The sequence below is a fragment of the Agelaius phoeniceus genome, chromosome 11 (genome assembly GCF_051311805.1).
Source record: "Agelaius phoeniceus isolate bAgePho1 chromosome 11, bAgePho1.hap1, whole genome shotgun sequence".
Lineage (NCBI taxonomy): Eukaryota > Metazoa > Chordata > Aves > Passeriformes > Icteridae > Agelaius > Agelaius phoeniceus.
This window is the reverse complement of record NC_135275.1, coordinates 6,872,331-6,887,067: the sequence shown is the minus strand read 5'-3', so window position 1 is coordinate 6,887,067 and position 14,737 is coordinate 6,872,331. Positions and strand designations below refer to the sequence as shown.

Below are 14,737 nucleotides of genomic sequence, written 5' to 3'. Positions count from 1 at the left end.
TGCACATCTTGACTGCCAGGGAGTGTAATAACTTGTACTCAGAGCTATTTACATGTGTGGCATAATTGATGTTTAGAGTGGAGAAGTTGTTTGTACTATACTGAGTTGCTATAAATAAAAATAGGCTCTGAATTGCACATTAGTGTGAGTTAATCATTTAAAGTCTGTGAGGTGATACAAACAAATAGGAGAACACTTCTCTTCTTGAAGAAGAGCAATAGATGGGGACTAACCCTTTGTAAAAACATTTTTCTTCATAATATTCTGTGGAGAGCTCTGAACTGAGATGGGTTGATTTGTTAAATAGAGAGCATTGTGACAACAGGTTTAAATATTACCCACTGTCCCTCACAGCAGATCTGAGGAAAAGCTTTTTCAAGGCAAAAGAGCTTTGCTGACATTGTGAGGATTGTCCTCCTGTGTCCTGCTGTTCCTTAAGTGCTACTATTGCTGCAGTGCTACCTGGACTCCCCTCTGCAAGGTGTTTAAAGCTGTGAAAGGCTGTAGGGTGTTTGGTTTGCAGCAGATAAAAGATATCACCAGCTTTTTGGGTGTGTTGGCAGATAGCTTTGATTTAAATGCACCATTTTGATTTTGGAGCAGAACAAACCATTGTTGTTTTCAGTTTATCGTAAAGAATTTAAATGCATTTAATTTATTTTTTTTAAATGTGCAGTCCAATCCAATGGAGTTCTGAAATTATTTTGGAGGCAATCCAGTTGTTGCTTTGCTGCACAAGGTTTCTGGTAAAGCATATTAAATGCTCCTCAGGAGAGGGGGAGGTCAGCACAAGCACAAATGGAATTTCTAATACATTTAGGAGACATGGGGGGAATAAGGAGGGGTGAGAAGTTTGGATATGCACTGCTAGTGTGAGGTGCCTGTATCCAATCAGCTTCTCTGTGATTTAGGGCTTCATATCACAGGCTTCATTCTTCTGAGAATTTAGTTTTATTTTGCAGCTCAGGGAAAGCCAGGATTGTTGCTTTCTCCTTGGATTGTTGCCAAGAGTGCAAGGAACCTTTTTGTGAAGTTACTGATGTAAATTCAATATATTTTTCAGCTTTTGAGCTATTTGGAAGAAGTATTATGACATAGTATATCTAGAAAAAAATTACTACTGAAGTATGATACATGGTAATTCAGGCAGGTTATTTAATCTAATAGAAAGGAAAAGCTTGTAGCAACATCTCTGTTTATCTTGTACAGGCTTTGTTTTGTTGGTTATTCTCTGCTTTTGTTTTCCTTATTGATGTTACATCATTCTTTTTACTGCTTAAGTTCTTCCCTTGTCAGTATTTTAAGATATTTTACTTATTTTCAATGCAGAAGTCTGAAGAAGTTATTTTTTCTGTCCCTCTGATTACTGGGCTTTATTACAAACTGTAAATTGAAATGCCCTCTGTGAATACAGTAGAGAATCAATTTAGATAGATTTTTATTGAAGTAAATAATTTATGTTTGAAGCTGAAAGCTATGAATATTCATAAGACAAAATAAGTACAATTCATGATAATGCATCCTTATGAATAAATTGAGGACTAATAAATAGAGACTTTCAGGATAGAAGATTGAAAATAAACCTAAACTGAGATGCCTTTCTCAATCTGTTACTTGATTTGGAAGACTTATGTTGTTTATTGGGCTTGACAATTGTAGAGGCCTTTTCCAACCTTAACATTTCTATGATGCAGTGACTCTCAGTGTTTAATGGTGTCCTGTCAGAGAGGGGTGAGCTCAAACCCAGCCTCTTGTGAAAACCCCAGGATGCTGCCTCAACCCTTAGTAAATGGAGTTTGTAGTTATAATTAGGAGAAGTTGTAATTTCTTAACTTTATTCTTGCTGGATGTTATTTTCACTTATTTGTTGTTTGTATTTTTTAACAGTTTTTAAAGTCCATTTTAGTTCTGTAATCCAAGAGGACCAGCTGTCTAGGCACATATGGAGAACTGATGAATATGTGCAAGTATTAATTGTGTTCTCAAATTGCTTTTTCTGTGGGTGCCAGTCAGCACACCTGTGTACTGTCCACATCTCCCACACAAATTTTTAGTTCTTTCCTATTTTTGAGACAACTTTGTGTTGACCTGTAGTCTGACCTTTATTATCAACAGGCACTTGATGAATACTCTCTAATCTGATAGATGAAGTTGGTTTGCATGGTAATAATATTACAGGTTTTGAGTAAGAATAAACTATAAATATTGCAAAGATCTTTAAATTCCAACAGAGTTTTAATACAAAGTAATTTGCTTAATTAAAATCATCCTGACAAAACTGAGAAGAAAGGCAGAATTTTTGTGTTGTTTCTAGCTTTAGTATTTCCTTTCATGTGCTGATGGTGCTTGCAGGCTTTAATATCTAACGTAGATACCAAAATCCATAACAAGGAACCTGGGAAAAGCTACTCACTTGCTTTTATAAGAAAAATAATTTTTTGCACCCTTCTCCCCTTTTACAGCTTAAGGCAGTTTTATAGGGAATGTCTTAAGGGACTGCTCTTGAGAGAGGCAAAATCCTGACTTTACAGTGGTGGTAAATGAAGTCATGGTAACAAAGTGCCTATAAATAGGTCATTGCCGTAATATACCGGTCTGTTATATATTTCCATATGATGTGGTGTTTATTTAGAGAAGATGACAGAGGCAGCCGTGGTGTTCCAAAGGCACCTGAGGGAACCCAGGGAAGCGGGGGCCTGCTCTGTGCTCGGCTGTAGGGGGGTCTGGCCCGGCCGGGATCCCGAGCTCTGTGCCGGGTGTTGGCCGGGGCATGGCATGAGGGGAGAGGCCGGGCCCGGGCATGGCATGAGGGGAGAGGCCGGGCCCGGGCATGGCGTGAGGGGAGAGGCCGGGCCCGGGCATGGCGTGAGGGGAGAGGCCGGGCCCGGGCATGGCGTGAGGGGAGAGGCCGGGCCCGGGCATGGCGTGAGGGGAGAGGCCGGGCCCGGGCATGGCGTGAGGGGAGAGGCCGGGCCCGGGCATGGCGTGAGGGGAGAGGCCGGGCCCGGGCATGGCGTGAGGGGAGAGGCCGGCCCGGGCATGGCGTGAGGGGAGAGGCCAGTCCCAGCTGGGGGGACTCTGGGACAGCAGCTTTGGGGCAGGGAGATGAGGAGGAGAAAGGGGAGAAACAGCCCCACAGACACTGGAGCTGAGCAGGGAGACATGAACGGGCAATGGAGCAGGGATCCATGCTGGAATCCACGCTGGGATTTGTGTGGGTAGAACCCACCCTGGCTCAGGGGAAAAGTGGAAGGAGAAAGAGAGAAGCAGGGCAGAGCTGCCATGGACTGACCCCTCCATTGTGTCATGGTGGGGAGGAAGTGATTCTGTGAAGGATGGAGGAGTTGGGAGTAAAGGGAAAAAACGCTGGGCTTGGGAAGGAGGTGCTTGAGGACAAGGGCTCTTTGTGTCTTCTTATCTCCCCGCCGAGCTCTGTTGGAATGGCAATAAATAAATTCCCTGAGGGAGTTGTGTTGTGCTGGGATGGTGGTAGGTGAGTGATCTCCCTGTCTTTATTTCAACCCACAAATATTGTCATTGCCTCCCCCTGCCCTGGTCTGTGGGAGAGGGGCCAGGTGGGGGAAGCTCTATGTTAAAAACGAGAGGAGGAACTAAAGAGATTTCAGTATTTATTATAAGAAAAAGAAAGGCCTAAAGCAAGGGAGCCCGCGGGCCGAGCAGGAGCGTTCCCGTCGAGGATGCTGCAGCGCTGGCGCTGGGGTTGCTCAGCAGCGATGGGCCCCGATGATGTCCCAGATGGAGCGGCACGGATTCAGTGGGTCAGAACCCCCATTTTATCCTGTGTTTTGTCCCTTTAGATTGGTTTCTTTTTGGATCCTTCATTTGCATGAAGGTTTAAGGTTGATTGGCCCATTAGAGTTCTGTCCAGGCTGGCTCGTTTGGCTTGGGGGTGATGCAGTTTACTTAGGTGTAATACGGAACGGTCAGTGCCGTATTTCTTATAACTACCCTTTAACCGCTTTTACAATATAATAACCAAACTAACAGTACATGCTTAACGATCTATCAACTATTTTACAACAGTTTCTAACCTATTTTTAACACTCCACACCAAACCCATCTTTTGAACTCCACAGAGTTATTACAGAGTCCTTAAAAGAAAAAAAATACTGTCAGAATTCCACTTTTTGATGCATAGCTGCACATCTGAAGATTATCCAAACGTTGATTAGCGTAACTTGTTAGTTATAACAGATCAAAGAAATACAGTGCATGTTTTTGTGTCTGGGGATAGCAAAATGAGGCAACAAGATGTGTTAGAGGACTTGTGCTGCTTGTAAGGAGTCCCAATTCATTAAAGCCATCCAGGTTCTTTGTTTGTGACTCATTTTAGTTATTACCATAAAAGTTCTGCAGAAATGCTTACTTTTATATTCCAGATTTGCCAAATATGTTTATAAATGCACACAGCAGGTCATTCTGGATGGACTGATAAGGTGCTCCTTGCTTGGGAGCTTGTGATAAAGCCAGCTGAAAAAATGAGAGGTTAGAGATTGTATGAAAATTAACTGTGAAACAGAATGAATGTTTACACATCAGACTAATTTTCACATCTTTTATTTAACTACTAACAAGATGATAAAGTTTCAGGTTTATTTATGGTGCTGCTCTAACTAAAATGCAAGGATTTTAATACTTAATACTTGGGGGGAGGGGGGGGTGGAGGGGGTTGTGTCTTAAATGTGGTGTCTGGGACAATCTCTTATACAGGTTTTTAAACAGGGGTAAGAATCCTGAGTAACTTAGCTTAGTGTTGAATTTTGAAGGGTTTTTTTTTCATCTTGATAGAGAGAAGTCATTAAAATGTATTTCTTCCTTCATTCTCTCCCATGTGAAGCTCATTAGTCCCTGGGCTCCTGTAGTGTGAGGAGGGATGTTAGAAACTGGTTTTTGACTGCTTCAAACTCCTTTCTGCCTGCAAGCTTGGAATTAAGCCACTTTCAATTCTGTTCTAGCTCTCCTTTCTCTCTCATGAGTGTTTTCCTTCACTATTGTGGATCTTGCCTCTATGATTCTTTGTAACAGTTTCCTGAGATCACAGCCACAGCTCTGCTACCTTTCAGTTTCTCTTCTTCCTTTCCTTGCCCTGGACCCTGGATTTTCTGGAAGGACACCCTGTGTTTAGCTCTCTCTCAATACTTGTGCATTGAGTTTAAAGCAGGTGAAACACTTGTGTTCTGTGGTCTCATTTATTTGTATTCAAAGTAAATACTTCTGGTACTCCTTGGCTTGTATAAAATGACAGTTTAAACATAAGCATAGAACATACTGTAATTTAACCAGCATGGTATTCTGGACCTGCCTGCTTTGATAACCTTGAACCACATTACAGGAGTGAGAAAGAGGCTCTCCTAGCAGGTTTAGTTGGGAAGTCTGAATATGGTGGTTTGGGACCTAATTCTCATGATAATTTCATTCCCAACTGTTTTATTATTAAAATATACATAATTTGCTATTTTGATACTACCAAACTCAATTGTTTTCATCTTGTGTTTTAAAAAGTGACAACCTTTTATTGTTCACATAAATAGCATATAAAAATGGACATTCCCCATACCTACTGTCATTATCAGCTTATATAGGATTTACTTGTGACCACATTTAGTAATAAAACCTAAACAAAATTGAGTCATTTTAAGCTTATCAGCTATGCATGATTATCTTCCTTGCATAAATTTTTTCAGCCCCAGAAATTTATGTGTTTCTGTTAGATCTAGTGTCTGTTTTGCTTTCTTTCAAGTGGGACCAAAACCAGTATTGATGCAGAGTTGAAAGATTGTGCATCTTTTCATCTCAAAATTGTTTGATAGGAACAACTGATGATGCCATCTGTGCTTAACCTGCTTCAGCAAAACAGATGTGTAATGAGGTTCAGAGAAATTAAAAAATGCTTATCAAAATGGATTGCATTGATGTCTGTTTTCCTAAGTCATGCAGATCTAGTGGTCTTATAGGAAAACAAACTCAAGTAGGTGGAAGTTCTTTTTTCATCTCATCTCAGCTATTTTTGGTAAACAAGTGAAAAACACTTGTTCTAATAATGTGTTGCAACAGAAAACACTTATGTTTCTCTTTGTGGATGTTCCTCTATCAGATGTAATCTGGGTAGATGCAGGTGTCTGTATTTAGAGGGCTTTTATAGCCCACTCATGTAGAAGCAGAGATGTGATCAAGGCAGTGCCAGCTGATCGAGTCTCCATGTCAGTCCATCCACTCGCTGTTTTCCCCTGTGATATTCAAACACTTCAGGCTTTGCAAAGCCGAGGGATGGAGCTCAGCTCTTCAAAGAACAGCATCCACCTGCATCAGGGGATCTTGTTTTCCTTCTTGGCCTCCTGTTATTGGCTGCTCTATGCAGTACTGGAGACTGACTGGATGGAGACGAGCCCCCTTGGCACACAGTCCTGACCCAGCACAGAGACAAATGTCCTTATTTCATCTTATCTTATGGCTGGCCTTGCTTGTTGGCCTTTAACTTTCCTGTTTGGGGAATTCACATACTTTTTTCCCCTGCAGGAAATAACTATATTTCCACTTTTGTCTGGTTTTGGGGGATTTGGTTTTGGTGAAGAGGGTTTTTTCCATCATGGAGTAATACCAGTTCTTTTGGAAAGGATTCCAGTGTTAGTTGTAGAAGTTTTTGGGGGTATTTTCTGTTTATTTGCCTTTACTGATGGTGGTGGTGTGGGGGGTTTTATATTCCCTATGGTAATTTTTCTCTTTCAAAGTAGTTTTCCTGGTGGATTTTGTCATTAATTGCTTTAGTCCTTTTCAGAGTGCCAGGTAATGAATTTTCACACACCCACCCCCCTCATACCTGGCTGAACTTTAGTAACTGGAATATCACAAATAATTTCCAAATGCTTTTTTGTTGTGGTGATTCATTGTTGCTCACTGCTCAGAGCCATTCATTTAGCTGCTGACAGAAGTAAACTTTTTCACCTCTATCACTTGAAATCTAAAATTTTACATTTACTCTATGATTGGAATAAGCGATTCCCGCTGTGCCTAATGAATCCTCTTATTCAGCATTAGGTTCCATCAGAAAATGGGCCTCTTAGCAGATTGAGCCTAAACCACAGGAATAAGAAGTTATTTAGTATGAATTGCATCAGTTAACACTACTTTTTGATGTAAATATTTTAAGGCTCACAAAAACTGATGTTCCTCTAGGGTAATTAAATAAAAATTGGGTAATTTATTAATCTCTCTCTTTCTCTCTCTCTTTCTTGCACTTTGTCTTTCCAAACTTATTCTCTTCCCCTCTCTTTCTTTCCCCTGCTTTTTTCCCCTCCTTGCCTCTTTCCTTTCCTCTCCCTCCTCCCCCTCCTCCCAAAAATGTGCCCTTACAGAAGCATAAGGTAGATCTTTTCTACAAGCTGCGGCATGTGATGAACGAGCTCATTGACCTCCGCAGGCAGCTGCTCTCGGGGCACCTGACACAGGATCAGGTGCGAGAGGTCAAGAGACACCTCACAGTGAGGCTGGACTGGGGCAATGAGTAAGTACTGGCTCCTGTTTCTTCTCATTCTTCTCAAGTAACTGGTATTAACAAAAAAACAAACCCTACTCAATGTTTTCTTTGCAATAGTATTTGTGCACAGGGAGAACTTGGGATTATTTGAAAATCAAGTGTAACTTTTTCCTGAATGCATTGCCTTCCACAGGGAGTTTTGCTCTTGGTGTGAAATGAGCTGTTTACCAGTAGGCCTTTCCAAGGGCTCCCTGCACTTATAAAAGGATTAGGTCACTTCACTTACTTGGTATCAACCTACAGAATATTAGGCCTGGGAGGATGTGTTCAGAGGTACCTAAAATACATTTTTCTTCCATTAAGGAAGTATTTTAATGGTTGTTGCAAAAAGCAGAGAATCTCACAGTTAACCAGGGACACGGGGGCTGAGGCTGTGGTATTTAGACTTTTTGTATCATGACGCTTCTCAGAGGTTTAGTCACCTTGGTCGGCTCCATGGTGATTTTGTGGAGAGGTTCTTTTAAAGGCAAAGACAACTGCAATTCATTCACACAGAAATGATAATAAATTGTCATTAGACAACAACCAGCCCTTGGCCAGACTTGTGTGTTCTGGATATGGATCAGACAGGTAAGTTGTGCGTGACACACGACACTCACTCACAGACAAACAGAATTTCCCTCTGGGAGTGGGATTAGTGCTAATGAGCAGGTGGGAGTGGGGAGGAGTCCTGTAGGTTTGACAGCTAAGGAGAAAATCCCAATGTTTTTCTTTAAACGATGTTTGTTTCCATTCCTTGGTCACCTACCTCAAAACCCCCTCTGAGGAACATACCTGAACACCCTGATAAAGGTTTAGCAGCCCCTTTGCTGTACTTCATTTCCATCTTGTTGACAGAAAGCTCTGAAGGACATAGACCAATAGATTGCATCAAGTCTTTCTGCAGTGCAGAATTACAGATATTTTCCATTCTTATTCCCAGTGGAGTGAATAGGAACCAAGAGATTGTGTTTGAGCATTACGCCTGCCTGGTTTTGCTCAGAGTTTATGATCAAATTAGCAACAGGAAACTGCAAAAATGCTGTGAGGAAAAAGAGATGAGAGCAGAGAGCACTGCAGCAGTGAAGAGAATAGGTTATTCCATGAGGTGCCTGTAGACCTTTTTTGATGTATAAAGGTAAATCTAATGCATGACAATTATGGAGAAGCCTCAGTGAAATCAGTAAATATGTTCAGGATTATATTCATCTACTCAGGATGCTTGTTTAGGAAAAAAAAATTGTTTCTTACTACAGGTATTAAAATCCCTAGAGAAAGAGATACATGACATCAGAGATACATGCAGTATTTAAATGTAAATGTCTGGGACTTTGGGGGTGTTTCTGCAACATTACTCTTTTCCACAGAATTTCTGGAAGAGTTCTGCCACTTTTTTCTATCCCCCCTCTCTGAGGTTTATCACAAAACTTATAACCCCCTGTGTTCATCTGCTAAAAACACTAATGACTTACAAAGCCATATTCACATAGTACTGCCCTTTCTCAAGTATTATACTAGTGTTAGTTGCTGTTCTGTCATACTTGAGATTTGCAAATAAAAGAAATTAAAAACATTGTTATTAATGTGCATTAATGTTGTCTGAGAAGATTGAGTTCCCTGCAGTTTGAGCAGGGCTGTAATTGCCCAATGGAGATACTCCATTGCCAAGCAGCTTTCAGGAAATAGTAATCTCACACATCTAATATGTAACATGTTTGCTTATTTACTGAGAGACTCTTTATCCTCACCTTGATCATCAGTGAATTGTATTATTTGGGAAGGAGTGATGCAAACATGAAACTCACACTACTTGTAATCACCAATGACTGATTTTTTCACTTTGTTAAACTGGTACAATTTTCCCTTAAATACACTGGCAGTGGCTCTGGAAGTCATCCCTTGTGTCCTGGTGGGGACAGATACCCTCCTTGAATGAATAGCTACAGGTTGCATTTTTTGTGAAAGAGCTCATTTAGACTGTCTGAAAACAGTCATTGTTTGCTTCATTTTGTGTGCTTGCTGTAAATACTAAGAAATTTTGTTCTGTAGTTGGGCCTATTGAAATGTGGGCATATTAATTTACAATAATTGCTGCTAAACCCCTGTATTGTTGCTAATCATTTTTCTAACACAATACTGATTGCCCCTTCCTATAGCCATTCCATTTTCTGTTGCTTACACATTCTTTCTCCCCTGTACAGAAGAGAGCTGCTGGACTCATCCTTTTTTTCATTAATGCATTCCTGCTTTCTTCCTTGTTCCACTTACCCCCAGGTAGTTTAGGTTTGTACACATGCAGGGCTGACATTGCTGCTACAGAGATTTTTGTATTTCCCAATCAGAATTTGGTACCTTTAGATGAATACCTTCCTGGTTTTAGACTTGCACTTCTAAGCATCTCTGTGTATTTTTACACAGCCAAAATTTTATCTACTGTTTTATTTCCTGATTATTTTGCTGGGTTTTATACAGAATATTGCAAATACTAATGCTTCTAGCAATGTTTCATTCTGATACAATTGGCCATAATATGGATCTGTGGAAGTCTGAAATGCTATTGGAAGTGTCCAATGGTCTGTGAATAACAAGGAAAAAGTTGTAAAGCATGGAACAAATGTTATAAAGCTGAAGTGTGCTATTTATCATCTCATTTAAGTCACATTATAAAGTTATAGAGTTGAATCTTCAGTTCTTCATCTCATTTTCTATCATGTTTCAAATCAAATAGATACTTGATTTTGAAATTTTTGTTTAGGTTTTTGCTTCAACATGAATGGATAAGTCTTTCCACTTTCACTATTGCTTAGAATGGGAAACCAGAGTGCAGCTTTTTTGCTGATGAAGAGCTGTTTCATTGTGGAGACTTTTGCATCAAAAACAGATGAAGGAATCTGCCTGACAGAGCTGCTATTTGAAATGTGAATCCTCTGCTTCTGCCTCAGTGCCAAAAGCTAATTGCAGCAGTATGTGCAATACCTTGTGTGCCAGAAAGGCAGATGAAGCTTTCTTCAAAGTAATTCAACTTGAAAATCAGAGGTCATCTCACCTGATCTTCAGGACTGATTCTTTCAGATTAATGTAGCATCTGTCAGGAGATTACAGAAAGCATCCAGGTCTCCTTGCATACTCAGGGAAGACACTTCCTTCCCTATAAATGTGGAATATATATTCTATGTTTTGGGTCAGAAACAGAGTAAGGAGGGGGAGCCACCAATACCTTGATATTTTTGACAGATAAAAGCCATGAACAAGATGAGTTTGTAGGCTTTTATTACTTTTTAGTCAAAGGTTATTCTTTTTTCCCATAAAATGTTATTAAAATCATTGCATTAAAAGAAATTTTCCAAATAGTTGCCATAAATTCTGTGCAGAAAGATCCACAGGTAGCCAGAAGGTAAAAATGAGTGTTAAAAAAGAAAAACAAAGGGCAAAATATTAGCAATATATCTTTTACACTGTCATACAAAGAAAATGAAACACACTTTTAAGGTCCTGGGTTTTTTCCTGCCTCAGAATTGAGGTTGGAAAGCCTGCAGCTGCTGGTTAGTACCTGCTGACTACTGACATCCATTACTGTGGAGGGCAGGAATTGTGTGAGCTAGTGAAGTCAGCACAGTCTTGAATTTCAAAAAGCCCCAAATTCCAGTGCTCACACGTGTAGATTATTTTGGGGCTTGGACTGATTTATCCTCTTGTCATATCTTCTTGACATAAAAGGAATGAGAATGACTTTTTGGTAGTATTGTAACAATGAGCTTAAAGTTATTAAATGCATCTGGAGATAAGAATTAAATGTACAGATGATACCTGTTTGGGGAATTCAAGGCACTTTTATTGCAGTAGCTGTCATTGCATCAAAGGAGATCAAAATAGGAATGCCAACTTAAACAACCATGAAGAAATGCCTTTAAGAATTGCAGGAAGGGCAGCTGCCATTTCTGTCTGAATGTGAGCATCTTTCCCTCTCCTTGGAGTAATGCCTGAGTTGGGATTAAAGGTGTAGGGAGCTCTGCTGAAAGTCAGTCTTTGAGAAAAACCTGAATAACCTCTCTCTGGAGCCTGATACTGCCATGCTCAGAAGTGTTTGCTCCAATTCCCTTTTAGCAGTTCCTAGCTAAGATTATTTACCTTCATCTCCTCATCTTCATTTTAAGAAATAATTTCCTGTGTAGCTTTACATCAGTACTTTACTAATTTTTTTGTAGATTGCAGTCCCTGCAGGTTTTTTGTATAATTTAACTTAATTCTATCAAAGAAAACTGTTGGGTTGTATTAGCAGTCTCATTTTGACAAATGTGGTTTGTTTTTTCATGTATTTAGTTTTCTGTGGATTTCTGTATTGTATTTCCTTCAAAGTCCATTTTAAAGTCTGTACACAGTTTATGTGAATCACTGCTAGCATCATTTTCTTTCCCTTCACCATCTTTATTTGTGTGAGAGAAATACAAATTATATTAAGTGAGGCTTTGATAAACTAAGAGAAGGAATAAAAGAAAGAGTAGTGGCTGCAAAATTAAAGCTGAAAGGGTTGAGGTAAAGTAGATGTTTTTGGAGCAAAGGGGATGAGATCTTGCACCCTCCAGAGATGTGATGAGCTCTCCCAATCTGTTCTTCAAGACTGAGTTTGCATCTGAAATGTTTTTGGCTTTTTTACATCAAATGCTGTATTTCTTCAAGGTTCTTTTAGGAGGAGTTGTGCTGACTTGTGATTTTATGAATTCTAAGTGCTGTAGTGTTTGTATTGTAAATAAGTGAACGTACTAGAAACTAGGACTGCTCCTCAAAATTACCATTAAACCTAAGCTGGTTTCTTTCTAGAAGCCCAGGTAACCTTGAATTGTGTGTTCATCCCTTTCACAATTCAAAAGCCCTCTATTTTTGTCAGTTGGCTTGATTTCATATTACTTGAGAGAAAATTATCTAGAGATTTCAGGTGGTGGATTTTTAAAATTTTTGTCCCCCAAAGAAAGGAAAATGGTGAAGACTTTTATGTAGATGAGGAAGAATGTCCAAATGCCAGCTGGAGGGATCCCAAACAGATGCAATCAAGAGGTAATTGATAAGCTTGGGGATATTTTGTAGGTATGCTTGGGAAATGTTTTTGAAGGGCAGTTCAGTGTGAAGGCAGAATAAAAGAGCACAAGCATTTGCTTGTAAAAGGAAGTATTGTGGAGACAGGAACTGTCAAATAAACAAACCAGCACATTATGTAATTTTTATGCATGCTCTGTTTTGGAGAAATACTGCCTGGCAGCTGGGGCTCTTCTATCCCCAGTGTTTGATAATAGAGAGGGAAAGTGGGCCACTGACTGTCATTGCCATCTCAAGCATTATGTTGTCAGTCCTTCACAGGCAAAAAAATAATTGATACAAATTGAGTGTACAAACCTGGACTTCCACCTGCACAGTAAATGGCTGCATGGTTGTGCTCCAGCCAAGACACCCTTATTTGCTGGGAGCAAGTGTTGTGCAGGATTAACATAGTATTAGAGAATGAGAATCTTCTGGGCTGAAAATCCACGGTGTTAAGGGATTTAACTAAAAATAGGGTATTAGATAAGTTTCACAGGGATGCTGCTGCAGTTGTGTTGAACATTATCAAGCAGAAGATAATACTTTTGTCATGTTCTGAGTAATGAGTGCAGGCACTGCTTCACCCCAGCTCTCCAGAGAGCTGAAATGATGTGAGCAGAACCTTCTCAGGCTGGGATTGGCTTGGCCAGGTTTTCCTGGAGAACTTGAATAGAGCTCTGAGACTGCCCTGGAGCTGCAGTGCACACACAGTGGCTTTGATAGTGTCAGTAGGGAATAATCTGTTCATATCTGTGTGCTGAGGGGAAATCCCTTTATCAATGTACCTTAGGGGTGGGAGTGTGCACCCATGTGAATGACAGGGTGTTTTGGAGATTGTTTAGATACATTCAGAAAAGCTTCTGTGAATGAATTTGATGAACAGTAACATTAAAAAAACCCAAAAACAACTTTGCAGTGATCTCTGACTGATTTTACCATTTTTTGTATTACATTTTTTGACTTTCTGTGATAAGTAGGCTCAACTGGCAGCTACAGGTAAGGATTACCTAGTGTGTCCTTATTTTAATCTTTTCCATTTGGTAAATAGATGTAGTCATTTCATAGTTGCAGCTGCAGTTTTCAGATCCTGGTCCTGGACCACAGATACTTGTGTTTGATAGGTTTAATCAAAGCAAAGTGTGAAACTGTGACTTTCACAATGTAGCATTAGAATTTAGAATTTGGTATTTGACACAAAACTGCATTGGAGAAGGAAAGCTGCTCCCTTTTCTCCATTGAAAATACAATTGATTTGAGCAAAGAACTGAGAACATGGAATTTCCACTTGGTCAGTAGGGGGTTTCAATGACCATACAGCGCTGCCAGGGCAAGTGAACAGGGCTGAGCTGTGTTTTGGAGATGTGATGGTTTAGAGATATAATGAAAGAAGGAAAACCTGCTTAGGCAAAGGTTCAAAAAAAAAAAGAATTATGGAGTTTGGAAACTTCTGGGTAACATTTAAAAGCACCTTGGTGAGCAAAGGTAGCTGAGCTTCATCCAAACTGCTGCTTCTCCCCAGCTGTTGTTTTAAGCCAATTGCCCAGAAAGAGACACTGGATTGCCTGGAGCCTTCTGTTATTGCTCCACACAATTACTCTACAGTACCAGAGAGGTTTTTCTCAATAAAATTTTTCATTTGCCATCAGGAACAAGTCTGTGCAGAATGTTTCCCTCTCTGATTACAAAATTAAATTGGCTTCTGCTTTTCTTTTATAGTTTGTGACAGGAGTTTGCCACAGTAATTCGTGAGGGCACCTCTTCTGTTTGGTTTTTTTCTTTAAGATTGTTAAGAATTTCAATATAAAATGTCTGGAAGTGAAGTATCAAAGTTATATAAGGCAAAAGCAGGAAAATGGTTAATTCATGTGTTGGGTTTCTTAAAAATTTACTCCTAATAATATTGTTTAGTGTAGCTTTTTATTGTAATGCTCAGAACTCTTTGTGCCTCAGAAACTGAAGATCTATGGAGAAAAACTTGGGGTTTGTCACCTTTAAGGTTGTCTTGTTCTGCAGTCTACAGTTATTAATTAATCATTAACAGTTTGCATTTTATTGTCTGGATAAAGAATATCTTATTCTGTCTGCTCCTCCTGTGAAGCTGTGACCTGAACTGCCTTCTCTACAGCTGAA

The 14,737-nt window shown here is 39.9% G+C and overlaps 1 protein-coding gene across 13 annotated transcripts in view; it reads left to right on the top strand.

Moving 5' to 3' along the window:
• DOCK3 (dedicator of cytokinesis 3) overlaps nucleotides 1–14,737 on the top strand; it is a 186,478-nt gene that overhangs the window by 54,234 nt on the left and 117,507 nt on the right. For all 13 annotated transcript variants that reach the window (XM_077184554.1, XM_077184553.1, XM_077184550.1 and 10 more), the window contains exon 6: nucleotides 7,374–7,522. In XM_077184554.1, the coding sequence (XP_077040669.1) occupies nucleotides 7,374–7,522 (149 nt within the window). The remainder of the gene's footprint in view (nucleotides 1–7,373; nucleotides 7,523–14,737) is intronic.